Source organism: Balaenoptera physalus (genome assembly GCF_965194825.1).
Source record: "Balaenoptera physalus genome assembly, chromosome: 8".
In the NCBI taxonomy this organism is placed as follows: Eukaryota; Metazoa; Chordata; class Mammalia; order Artiodactyla; family Balaenopteridae; genus Balaenoptera; species Balaenoptera physalus.
In genome coordinates, this window is record NC_138887.1 from 65,720,875 (window position 1) to 65,734,631 (window position 13,757).

The 13,757-nt window shown below is 40.2% G+C and overlaps 1 protein-coding gene across 2 annotated transcripts in view; it reads right to left on the bottom strand.

Annotated features, from left to right (window-relative positions):
* CASD1 (CAS1 domain containing 1) overlaps window positions 1-3,810 on the bottom strand; it is a 69,107-nt gene extending 65,297 nt beyond the window's left edge. Inside the window, exon 1 of one of the 2 annotated variants that reach the window (XM_082471817.1) lies at window positions 3,214-3,810. In XM_082471817.1, coding sequence (XP_082327943.1) covers window positions 3,214-3,346 — 133 coding nt within the window. In that variant the 5' untranslated portion in view covers window positions 3,347-3,810. The remainder of the gene's footprint in view (window positions 1-3,213) is intronic. The other variant, XM_082471818.1, reaches the window with a different exon arrangement.
* Between the last annotated feature and the right edge of the window lie 9,947 nt (window positions 3,811-13,757).

Sequence of the window (13,757 nt, forward strand, 5' to 3'; positions counted from 1 at the left end):
ATTAAAACCAAAAGAATGAAATGCAAGGAGGAAAAGAGAAGGAAATAAGGACTTTGAAAATCTATTTATTCAATAATTGTTTATGGAGTTCCTACTGTGTGTTAAGCTCTGATGATTTAAAAGATGAATGAAATACCCTTGGAAGCTCAAAGTTTGTGTGGGGCTGTCAGATACAAATTATTATAATACAAAATGATAAGTATGTACTAGTTACTGTAGAAACACTGAATTCCTAATTCCTACTTCTGTGCTGGTGACATCCGAACCAGGACTTGAAAGAAAAATCTGTACTTTCTTTCAAGGAGAGAGACAGGTCATTGCAGGCAGAGAAAATCAGATATCTGTGAGATATGCAAAAGGGCAAAGCATATTTGGACTGTGAGCCTGGAGTTTAGGAAGAAGGAAAAAAGATAAACATAGGTAATAAAAAGTAAGCTTTACACACGCAACTTTTAGAAAATCACCATTTACTGGAAAAAGAATAAGAAAACTCTTGGCTGGCACTCTAAGGCTGAATTGGTATTTTTAAATGGTTTAACCCATGTCCCACTGGAAAATGCTTTCTCACTCCACCTTTTATACATCACCACTGTCTAAGAGGCTCTGAGAAAGGCAGAATATAACATAATGGCATGACGCAGACTAACTGGGTTTTAAATCCTAGCTCAGTTAGACTAACTGTATCTTTAGGCAACTTAACCTCTCACGCCTCATTTTTAAAATGTAAATAATACTGTAATTCACTTAATCTAAGACCACTGATTATAAAATACACCATTATTTTATAGAACAGTAGGAAAAAATGTTATCAATTAAACTTTGACATGCAATCAAAGTTTTAAAAACTCATCTTGATTACAGAGATATTAAAAATGGTGGGGGAAAGCAGAGGGGAGGATGAAATCTGGTAATTGTATCTACCTCATAGACTGGTTGTAAAGACAAAATGAGTTAAAAGATGTAAAACCTGTAGTAGAAGAGCACCTGGCATATAATAAGTGCTCAATGATAGCATGTAGTTTTGCCAAGCCTTACTTCCTGCAGTGTGTAATGTTTTACTTTCTGTAGTTTGTAAAGCAAGAGATACTGAATATGTATATTCCAACTGCATTCACTCTACCTTGCCTGAGGCAAACTCATAAGCATGCATTGAAGATTTTAATATATAGCCTAAACCTCTATATCTAATATAAGGTCCTTTCTTATTCTAAAGATTTATGATACTGTGATTCAAGCATATGGTTATCCTTGTGTGAAAGGCACTGCATCTGACTCAGTTTCACACTGCCAAAGCATGAGGTTGGCTAAAAAGTTCCTGGTAAGATCGTTATTTTTCCCAAACAGTCTCTGGCTCAAGTTCTTGACATTCAGTATGGGCATGTACACACACCAGGTGTACTGCTTCACACTCAAGACACTAAAGCACCTACGAAAGCTGATGACTAGCTTCTGGAGGAGGCTTTATAAACAATCCCAGATTGCTACACTGACTCATAAGGTTCCATCTGACATTCTATTTTCCCTGCTGATGAGAGAACTTGAAAGGATGAAATATATAAATACAATAATTAGGGTCCAAGCTTATCAAAAGATAAAAGCACAGTTTTAAAAAGGGAGCTGAGGGGCACTAGATGTTTACATTTAGGACCATAGCATCACAGTTATAAAATTTATCTCCACTATCACATACATAAAATTGAGTTAGATTACTGTCGTCTTATACCAAAATAGCATAAAATGATAGCAGTCAGAAAATTTTCTTTAAAATTACCACAAATTAATGCATCAAATTGCTAGCTTTATTTTGTATATGGAAGTGTTGGACTTCTGTTACAGCAACTGAAGATGAAACAAAGTCTTGCCAGGTCATGTGGCGGTGATCTATAGGAGGCTGGAGGAGAAAGGCCAAAAGGGTATAAATAATTTATCTTTTTCAATCGATTTAGTGTATTTCTATAAAGGGCTATTCATCCAGTACAGTACTAGAGTATAAGAATTTTAATTCTCAAGCATTGCAGAAACAAAACAGCAGAATTGATCAAAATGTCCTTCACTTTGAAAGATTCCCTAAAATGAGAAGAGAGTTCAGATTCCAGCGCCCCCTTTACTGGATATTTTGCCAAAGTAGGTGTGAAGTTAAACGGGAAATGCGTTAAATGCGCACCTATTACACATTACATCTTGACCAATTAATCTCACAATCACCAAGAGCTGTCCAGATAATGGCTTCGATAACACTAAGAGCCACAAATAAAAGATCCTATCGTTATTAATTTCCCTCAGCCTGTCAACCTCTAACCTAGTAGCATTTTTACAGAGAAAATGAAGAAAAAAATCAAACAAGGACAAGTAAATGCCCCTTGATGACTGAAGAATAATTCTTTCTGAAACAAGGAGGTCATATTTCTTTTCGTCTTTACACCAATCTCAAAATCCACAGCGAAGACCTCCTCTCAAACTGCTTCCAACTTGTTTTCATTGCCCAACTCAACTCCTGTCAACCTGTAACTTCTTTCCAAATATCTGACCCAGTGGCTTTACTTTGTAAAAAGTGTGCAACCAGAACGCTTTAAACGTTTCTGAATCACAAAGCCTGGGTGACACCTCCTCCACTTGGCCAAGAGCATCTTTTGCCAGCTGTCACCCAGGCGGTAAAGGAAAATGGGGCGGCCCATGCCGCTGTCAAACAGCTTGGCCCCGCTATTCCAAGGCAGAGGCCGGATAAAACAAAAGCTAAAGAGCTGAACCCCTAGGGCGCAGAATGGGCGACCCTACTTGGGGCGGAGGTGCCCCCTTGCAGGGCGGCCTTGGCCTTCACGCGCCCGGGGCTGGCCCCTGAGAGCCGCCTGCACGCCTCCTGCACGCGAGCCCCGGGCCTGGCGCGTCTACCCCGGCGCAGCCCGCGCAGGAGCCGGGACCCCGGCAGCCCCTGGGCCAAGCCCGGGTAAGCGTCCCCGACCCCAGCGCAGGCTGCTCGGGGGGCGCAGGACCATGGGCTCTCGACCCGTGGCCGCCTGTACTGGGGTCCGCTCGGTCGGTCGGGGGCGCCTGGCCCGCCGCCCGGGCCACCTGGGGGCACCTCCTCCCCCGCGGGCTGGGCGCGCCGGCGGGCGGCCGCGTGAGCGTGGGCGTGTGTCGGGCGAGGGGGGCTGCCTCCAGCCTCCGCGTCGCCTCCTCCCCCAGCCGGCCCGGGCAGGGGGAGGGCCCGCTCACCTCGGTAGCGGCGGGAGGCGAGGTGGCACAGTGCGAGCAGCAGCACGGCCACCAGCGCCAGCACCTTGGCGCTCCTCACGCTGAAGTAGTGGTTGATCTCCCGCTTGCCCAGGTTGTAGGCCAGAGCCGCCATCTTGGTTCCTCCATGACAACAGCGCGCGGCGGAGCGGGGAAGGGGCGCCGCACAGGGGCAGCACTGGAGCTGCCGCCGCCGCAGCCAGGCGAGGAGCCGCCGCCAGCCCCCGCGGCCGCCACCCGCGCCGCCCGCCGGGGAGCCTGACCCCGCGGTGCCCCCGGCCTCTGCCTGCCCCTCCTCGGCCGCGACCGCCTCAGCGGCCTCCCCCCAGCCCCGCCGCCGCTGCTCCGCCGTGCCGTTTCCCCAGGCGCCCTGGACGCCTGTCTCCTCCCCTTCCTCCTCCTCCCCTTTAGCCTCCTGTCTTAATAGCGGCTGCGCCTGCGAGGGGGGTCCGGATGCCCGGTGCTCCGGGGTCAGGGGCCCCGGACGGCCCTCCGGGGTCACCGGGTCACGGGCGGCGGCGGTGACGGCAGAGACATGGGGATGTGAGGAGAGGAGAGCAGGGTTCCACCCCGACCCAAGCGCGAGCCTGGGCCTTCCATTAGCTTACTGGCCGCTACCTGAGCCCAGGTGGGAGCAATAGAAGTACTGTTCCGGAAGAAAAGTACACTTCACTCCACTCCCTCCTTCCGCAACACACCTTTTCGTGAGCTTTCTACTCCCCGAACCAGCCCAGCAGGATGCGAAGGCCACCCCAGTGTCACCGGAGCTTATCGTCAGGCTATCTGGTCAGTCTGGCTGCCCCCCGATGCTTGCCAGGTGTAGAGACTGCTGGTAGCCTTAGCACCCAACCCACGGGTAAGACCAGTCTTAGCTCTTAACTCGTTGCTTTGAAGCCCATTTCTCTTGCAACTTGAAAAAAGTCCTCGGTTTGCCCAGTTCCAGTGGGTGAAACTCTACCAAAGTACAGAGTAGAAGGTACAAAGAGTACAGAGTAGAAGCTTAGCATAGTGTAGGTGTTGGTGAGAAAAGAGCCCCACTCTTAATTTTTATTTACACAAGGGTTGGCTAGGATGGGCCAAACATGAAAAAGCGTCTCAAGATAGTCATTCCTGTTCCCGAAGTTGGTTAATGTTGCGTGGTTATCAAAACAGGGAGCATTCCTTTGCCTTGGTTAAGAGCTTGTTATTCCCCCATGTTTTGTTTTCTCCTTTTGGTTTCGCCTTTGCTGCCTTCCAGGTGGGAATGGTTATTTACATTGCTTGCCTTTCTACTTGCCTTGTTTAGAGTGAGTTATTGATTAGTTAGGGTGTTTTCAGGTGTTCTTTGCAACTTTCCCATTTAGCCATTCCTGAACTTGTGTTTATAGGCCCCTCTTAAAATGATAGAATGTTAGATATGAAGGGACTGTACAGATCTTGTCATCCCAATTCTTTTCATCCAAGGACTCTTTTTATTATGTTTTTATCCATGGACCCCATATCTTGAAAGATTTTGTCACTTAAATGAAATCACATACATCACTGTCATGGAAGTAATGCTAATAAGCAATAAAGCTAAATAAGTGTACAAACACTAGGCACTGTTCCCTGGAAATGGTCGCTTAATTTTGGCTGTCATTCTTCTGATCCAAGGTTCCACATGCTGGAAGAATTAAATCTGATATTGTAAAAAACAGATAAATAACTCTGCTAACAGTATATGGTCTACCAATCACATCCTAGAAATTTCTATGATGTCATCAACAGCAAATTAGAATTTCTGATCAGTATACGATAACCAATGTTAGCCTGCAGGGTTGATTTAATGCCTGCCAAAAGTAAAGAAACTTGACATTTTATTTAATTGCAATTTCCAGAAGGCTTTCTGAAATGTTGTAAATAGCTTGTGGACCTCCTTCCTTCCCACTAGTTTAAAGCTAATCCCTCTCCTCTGCTCTGAATCTCTTTCTGTCCCCCTTTCTTGGGGGTGTTGATGACTCCATCAGTTATCCCTATGTCAATCATCCTCTCTCTGTGTCTTCTTTAAACTTTCCCTTTCTCTTGGATGTTTCCCTTCCACCAATAATTTTATCTTGTTAATGAAGCTCATCCATGGACTGTGTTTCTGTGTGTTTACCTCTCCATCTCTTTCCTTCTCTGACAAGTTCTAGAAAGAATAGTGTTGTCTTTTCAGCCTTCACTTGCTCCACTTCCATTCTGCCTTCTAAATAACTCTCAAATATGTTGCCTCCTCTCCATTTCCTTGTTGTTGCCTTGGTGAAGGCATGATTTCTTGCCTGAATTTTTTATCCCTTAAACTCATCTTCCTCATGTTTGGCTCAAAAATTCAATCTTACAGCTCCCTGCCATTCTCTAACCAGACGGAACTTTCTTAAACTCAAATATGATGATGCTAAAAACTAGTTAGTGGCTCCATGTTTATTTGTCTATCCCTAAACCATCCAGAATGTTAACTAATGCTCAGCAGGTTACGTCAACCCTAATAATCTGATAAAAAGAGAAACCATTTGATAGGAACTCTTTCAACCATGCATTACTTAAAACAAAACAAACAAACAAAAAAACCTGACTACACTTTATTCCTTCCCTTCTTCTTTTTCTTTTTTAACCAAACATCTATTTCCTATTTTACCACAGGAGGTCATGGGGATAAAGAAGACAGGAAAAAGGACTGAAAAGGACCAGCCAGCACAATAGGAGGAGCACAGTTTTTTTTTTTTTTTATTTATTTTTTTTTTATTTTTATTTTTTTTATTTATTTATTTTTTTTAACATCTTTATTGAAGTATAATTGCCTTACAATGGTGTGTTAGCTTCTGCTTTATAACAAAGTGAATCAGTTATACATATACAATATGTTCCCATTTCTCTTCCCTCTTACATCTCCCTCCCTCCCACCCTCCCCATCCCATCCCTCTAGATGGTCACAAAGCACCGAGCTGATCTCCCTGTGCTATGCGGCTGCTTCCCACTAGTTATCTATTTTACATTTGGTAGTGTATATATGTCCATGACACTCTCTTACCCTGTCACATCTCACCCCACCCCCTCCCCATATCCTCAAGTCCATTCTCTAGTAGGTCTGTGTCTTTATTCCCGTCTTGCCACTAGGTTCTTCATGGCCTTTTTTTTTTTTTTTTTTTTTTTCCCCTTAGATTCCGTATATATGTGTTAGCATACTGTATTTGTTTTTCTCTTTCTGACTTACTTCACTCTGTATGACAGACTCTAACTCCATCCACCTCATTACAAATACCTCCATTTCATTTCTTTTTATGGCTGAGTAATATTCCATTGTATATATGAGGAGCACAGTTTTGAGGTGAGAATCTTTTGGTATAAACTGTTCCTGCTCCACTGTGTCCATTTCATTACTGTTTATACTGATGGGATTTTAAAATTTGGGTATAATTGGCATATAATATTACATTAATTTCCGGTGTACAATGTGATTTGATATTTGTATATATTGCAAAACGATCATCACAGTAACTCTAGTTAACATTGGTCACCATGCATACATACCTAGTTACAGAATTTTTTTTCTTATGATGAGAACTTTTAAAATCTACTCTCTTAGCAGCTTTTGAATAAGCAATACGGTATAATTAAGTGTAGTTCCTTTCTGACTTGAAAAATTCTTCCTCTTCTTTCCCAAAGCTGTCTCTTTCATCTATGTCCTTGATTGTGTCAATAAAATTTCATTTGAGAACCTGGTATCATAAGTTTCCCTTCTTTATTTCTACCTTCAATTTCTCCCTCTTCACTGTTTGCCCAACAGGTAAGCTCAAATGCTTCCTATTTAAAGCACCTTCCTTAATTCACCACACAATCTGTCTTCTCCTTTAACTATCAGACTTCTTGGAGGAACAGTCTATGGTTACTGTTCCGATTTTTTTTGTTTTTTTCATTACTTACTGGTTCTTTAAATACTTGAAAACTGACTTCTGCTCCTATTCCGTTACCTAAACCACTGTTTCAAATGTCAGCCATATCCTAAATTACCATATCCAATGTCTTTATCTTAGCTTTATCCTTCTTGACTGTGCAGCATTGTTGAAATATTTGCTTTCTTAAAATCTTCTCTTTTGACTTCCATACCACTACACCCTCTAGCTCTCTGTTTTTCTTTCCCATGCATCTCCAAGAAGAGTCCTCTTGCTTTTTCAAACCCTTATATGAAAGTGTTTGCCTGCTTTTCTTCTTGGGAAACCTACACTACAGCTATCACACTGCATCCATGCATGTAACCTGGATTCCTCTTACGTGCTCCAGACCTCTTTCACGTACCTCAGAAACTGCTTCGTTGAGTGTCTCATGGTACCTCACACTCGGTGTGTTGGAAACCAATTTTATTTTCCTTCCAAAACCATTCATCTTGTTATGTTTACCATTTCATTCCTTGCCACCACTATCCTTCAAGTCATTTCTGCTACTCTGACTCATCTTCTTTCTCCTCTGCCATATCTAAAGTATGGGTTTCAGTGGGGAGCTGTGTTCATAAGGTAAGCCAGTGGATAGTGAGAACAAATTACCAAAGCTTCTATTTATAGTTAATTCCTGTTAAAAAATGATTAAAGAAGACATTTTAGGTGATACAAACTTTAGTTAACACTTCATGAAGTGGATAGTCTCCTTTCAGAGAACAGTAAAATGGGGTGGAAGCTTTTATAGGGTAAAGAATAAAGAACAAGGAAGAGAAAAATAGAAAATATCTGGTTGGCTGGGGCCACATAGTCAACCTTGTTTGGGATGAGAAGAAACAAGGAAATAAGGATAGAGCGTAGAGTTGGCTTGCTGTTTGGGGGCTGGCTGACTGGATATACTGCATTTCTGCTCAAGCAGAGCATTTATAGAGATATGAAAGTTTTCTAAGTTTTGGTTTGCTGACATGGCATGGCTAAGCAGGAGCAGATCCATCGTGAGCCTAGCAAGTTATTTCAGCATTCCTAGATACAATAAAATAAGGCTTCATTAATATTTACTATAAGGACTTCCCCTGGTACTGTGAGTTGGTCTATATGTAGAGTCATGTCAAGTGCACTTGAAGAGGAATTCTGAGGGGAGAGTGGGAATTCACACATGGGGGAGAGAGATGGACAAGAGCTCCCTTATTTGTTGACTCTCAGCATACTGTGCCTATGAGCCTATCAAATGGATTCACAGATTGTATTATGTACTCTTACTTCAACTCACAAAATGGAAAGTGGCTTTAAAAATCCCCATGGGAATGTGAATTGAAGATGATTCTAACCATATAAGCACTATCAAACAAGAAGAATATACAGCATGGAGTCTTCTCCTAATATAAACTCTTCATCAGCTGCATTACATGGTTAAAAAAAAGAAATATGTGCGTATATCATAATATATACCTGACAGATTATATACAGAGTATATAACATATAAATATCACACCTGACATATACATATATGAACAACTTAAATCTGTAATAAATCAGGAAAAATTATGAAATTATCAAGATTATTTGAAATAAGAATTTACATCTACTCATAAACCACGGATCTTGCTTGTAAGTGTATGGTGCTTTGAGATGAGAGTTACGACAGATATGAAGCCATCAAAATTAACAAGCCATTTATAAATTAAGCATCTGAACATGAATTAAACCTCTCTCTCTTTGAGAGAAAAAAAATTTGTGAATATGTATGACTGTTTCAGATTACATGGATTAGTTCATTGGTAGAGCAGTGCATATTTTATAACTAAATAAATATGCTCTAATTTTTAACTGGTATGAGTGCACAGTCAAAAGCCTAGAATCACTTAGTGAATAACTGTATTCTGTTCGTTAACTCTTTCCTCAAAACTCTTTCCTTCTGCCCAGAATGCTCTGGTTTAGGCTCCAACCTGATCATTGCAACACTTTCTACTGGCCTCCTTACCTTTAATTTCTCACTTTTTCAATCCCTTTTTAACCAATTGCCTCTAGAATTATTTGTCTAAGGCTTATATTTGATCTTGTCATTTCCCTGCTTGAAAACTTTGGTGGTTCTCTATTGCAACAAAATGAATTCCCAGCCTCTTAATACGTGTAAGGTTGTCTGTGATTTGGCCTAAATCTCCATTTCTTCTCTTTGGTTCTCATTTTATCCAACCATGCTAGAGTACAAGCCAGGAACATTATATATCTGTTGCTTTTTTCTTACTATTCCCTTAGCTTGAATACTTTCCCCCCTGTACCTCATATGCTGCTTATTTAAAATCTTTCTTCTTTTTTTTCCCCCTCCAGCCTTAATAAGGTATAATTGACAAATAAATTGTTTATAGTGTACAACGTGATGATTTTTCACATATACCTATACTTTGTGAAATGGTTACCACCATCAGAAAAACTTTCTCCTTTGAAGACCTGCTACATTTTGCCTCTTCCATGAACTAAGCCCCATGGCTCCTTGTGGGAATGTAACTCTTTCCCTCCTCTGATTTGTCACAGTACTTTGTTTCTGTCTATGCTAAGTATGCCTTCAGCACAAGGCGGCACCCAATCAGAACAGATATCTTCCTTCCTTGCATATTGTGTGTATTGGGAAACTATCAGTTCTTTTGGGACATAGCCCACTGTGCCTTGTAATCTACTCAGTTATTATGTTTATCTTCCTCTTCTTCATTCCTCTCCCTCCAGATTTTATGCATTGGGGCACAGGGAATTAATACTTTTTATATTATTTGTAGGGAAAACTTGTGAAAGACTTATAAATAGACCAAGATATTATGGTTGTCTTCAGTGGGAAACTGGGCATTGTCCAGATTATCTATCGGGTCTCTGAATCTTTTATTGTCTTTGAGTTATTTTACATTGCTGTAAGTTTTATAATACTTATAGTAATGCAAATGATTCTTGTCCGTAGAAATGCAAATTGTATCTCATTGGGATTCAGTTGATTATTGCTCTATGGATACTGAGCAGTTTTGAAGTTTTACATTTGTTAAGCAAATTTATTTCACCAGTCCCAATGCCCATATATATGTGATTCTTTGAATTCTCCTTTGAACCAGTTGTAATATCTTTCTGGTTCCCTCATTAATTAATGAATTAAATAAAAGCTTTGACACATGTTCATTTTATATCTGTATGAAAGTCATGCTATATCCTCTTCTAAAAATTATCTTTTAATACATGAATATGCCTTGAACTGAATAAATATTAATATTTCTTAAGTTCAGATTAAAGATCATTTAATGAAAAACACGGAGAAAATTGAGACACTTTTCTTCCTAGAATTTTTAAGATTGTGGGATAGAGAAATATTTTCCAAAGTGAATTTGGCTTGTTTGAACAAGTGAACAATTTCCTCTACAAGACTGAAAAAACTTGTTTTTATCACCATGAATTTGAATATTGGCCTTTGGATTTTTTGATCAAGTATACCCAAAACAAAACAAAACAAAAGCCAAATATCTGATTTGTATGTACTCAAATGTCAAAAAAACTGATACAAAAGAGTAAGAAATTATAAAGTATTACTCAGTTATTTTATTATATGCTTTTAGTTTTTAGTTTAGTTTTTTTTTTTTTAATCTGGAAGATTTCACTTTAAAACATGATACAGAAATCTCAGTAATCATTTGGAAGTTGTATAAAGTAAAAGTTTATACATGATATTATAGTCTTCAGTATAAGAAACACATCCTGAATTCACAGTCTGTTCACACCTGTCCTTCTTGTCTTCAGATTGGGAAACATTTGGGAGTCAACCTTAGGTCTCCCGTCCTTTCTGTCTAAATTCTCTGCTTATCCCAACTGTATTCTGCTTCTCCCACCTTTTCATCTTCTCTTCTATCTCCTTTCCTTCTGCTACCAATTGTAGTTTTTCCCAAGTATCTGTACTTTTGAGAAAGCTCTTCACTCCCTACCCTCATTCACTTTACTGTTTGGACAAAGGTGAAAGCAGAAGAGATGGAAAGAAAAGTGGACAGATTAGAGACAGGTTTTAGTAATAAAATGGACAGAATATGCTGATGGAGTTGCATGTGGGAAGATAAGGGAGAAGAAGAATCAAGGGTGACTTCTGTTTCTGGCTTGAGCAACTGGTGGCTTCAGGGACTGCTTACTGACATGGGAAAGACTGGAGTGGGGGTAAGCTTGGGAAAGATTATCCTAACAGTTCTTCAGTTTCTTCTAGTTTACATCAAAATATGTTTAAAAATTAAAGCCCAGACAATCTAATACATATTAAATTTTCACATGTGAAATTCTGCCCCACCCTGCCACCCTCAGTACCCTTTCTCCAGGACAGAAAAATGCATCTTCCACTTTATTCCCAAATTACACAGGTTTTTTTCAGGTGAAATCAACATTTCCTGTCAACAGTTAACAAATAAAAGGGGGAAAGGGATAATAGTGTAGCAATTATTTTGCCCTGGGTCTTCCTCAACGGGTGAAACAAATTCTCCTTTCTGTAGAATAGTTGTTTTAAATTAGCTGGAAATTCACAGTTCACAGCTTTTAAAAAAATCCCTTAGGGAAGGCAAATATGAATATCTCCCATTGTTTCTAAGGTGAAGGATGTTAACCATTGATCAGATCAGAGTGGGGCAACTTGAAGGGGAGAAAAAAATTCTAAATGACCTGTCTGGTTTCACACAGCCCTCTGGCCCAAATGGTACTGACATTTTCGTTAAACAGGTTAAGGAAAACAATAGAGGTTAATTGACTTAGTGGTGTTTCAGCTGAAATGGCCAAAACTGCCCAAGGCCTCAGGTAAGTCTAATGCTGTTAGCAGCATCTTGGCCTTCCACTTTATACTCTGTCACCTTTGAACGATCGTAAACAAATTAGGATCGCTTTTTGTATAACACTGTGTAGCTCACAGGGATGTGTGAAAATGTATTAGGTAATGTCTGTAAAGCACTTTAAATGATTTATTCTTTAGCCAGTTTTTCCTGAGGGATACTTTGTCTCACACGCTTCTAATTGCCATCTAGCTAGATGATAAAGAGCAATCTTCAACTGAACACTTAGTGGGTTGCAGGAGATGACTCACAGATCTTTTACTCTATGCGCGCAGAACATACACTTACATTTCCCATTATGAAATTCTGCCTTTCTAACTAGCATATTTTTGGGGGGTGACATTTAGATATCATTTTCGGTTTGCAGAAGTGGCAGGTATAACTTTGTGGTCATTAGTAAAAAGTTTTTACTAATGGCTTTTATAGGCTTTACTAAAGCCTATAAAAGTTTTATAGGCTTTGAAAGAACATTCGGGGTTTGACACCTGGATCCACCATTTACTAGCTAAATAATGTGGCAAATCGTTTCACCTGTTGAACTTCAGCTTTCTTACTTGTAAAATGAGGATAATAAGATCTATCACTCAAGGTTGTTTTTATGACTAAATGAGTAATGTATAGTTTTTGACACTTAGATGATGCTTAATAAAAGATTCTTTTTTCCTTCGGAGTTCACGGTCACTGGTAAATTCACCAGAAGTTTTCTTAAATTTCCTCTCTACTGGTTAACATGTGTGTCATGGAGACTGGGTGTTTAATTAATAGAAAATAGCCAAGTCAAACATAGATACATTCCTTTAGATAATTAAATAATCCTTGGTTTAGTCTGTTAAACAATACTCTGGTATGATATTGAAATGTCCTGTCATCCACCTTTTGCCTTATTTACAAGTTTTAAATAATTTTGCTTAACAGTCCATTCTTTGATGGTAAATAATCTTTAGAGATTTATTTATTTATTTATTTGTTTGTTTGTTTAAATTAAAAAAATTTTTGGCTGTGTTGGGTCTTCGTTGCGGTGCGTGGGCTACTCATTGCGGTGGCTTCTCTTGTTGCGGAGCAGGGGCTCTAGGCACTCAGGCTTCAGTAGTTGTGGCTCGAAGGCTCTAGAGCGCAGGCTCAGTAGTTGTGGCGCACGGGCTTAGTTGCTCCACAGCATGTGGGATCTTCCTGGACCAGGGCTCGAACCCGTGTCTCCTGCATTGGCAGGTGGATTCTTAACCACTGCGCCACCAGGGAAGCCCCCCTAGAGATTTATTTTTGATCACACACACAAAAGGCTGGTTTCATTATGCTTTGGAGTGATTGTTTACACAGTTCAGCAAAAGTTATTAACCGTCTGGGGATGCCTCCTTGAGCATTCAGTACTGAGCAACTGTAGAGCCCAAAGAATTAAATACTGCTGAGTATTGTCATTAAGAAGTATAAGATTCAATAATTTAAAAGGATCTATTATTTTTTTCTATCCCAAGATTAGGAAACCAAGCCCAAGAAAATCTATCCACCAGTATTTCATCTCATTTCTTATAGATTCTGGTGAACTCCTTTTCACTTCAAGTCCCCAATATGCTGAGGTTCCTGGCCAGCCAGTAAGTGATGTTGCTTTTGACCTGTGAGGCTTTAACCATAAAACAGGTACCAGTCTAGTTTTTTTAGGTGGGATTTGTAGGCATTTCACATATAAAATACAACACTTGCTTGTTAATGATGGGATTTCCTTATCTGATTAAATATCATTTATTTTCAGATATGACTCCCAGGTGTAACC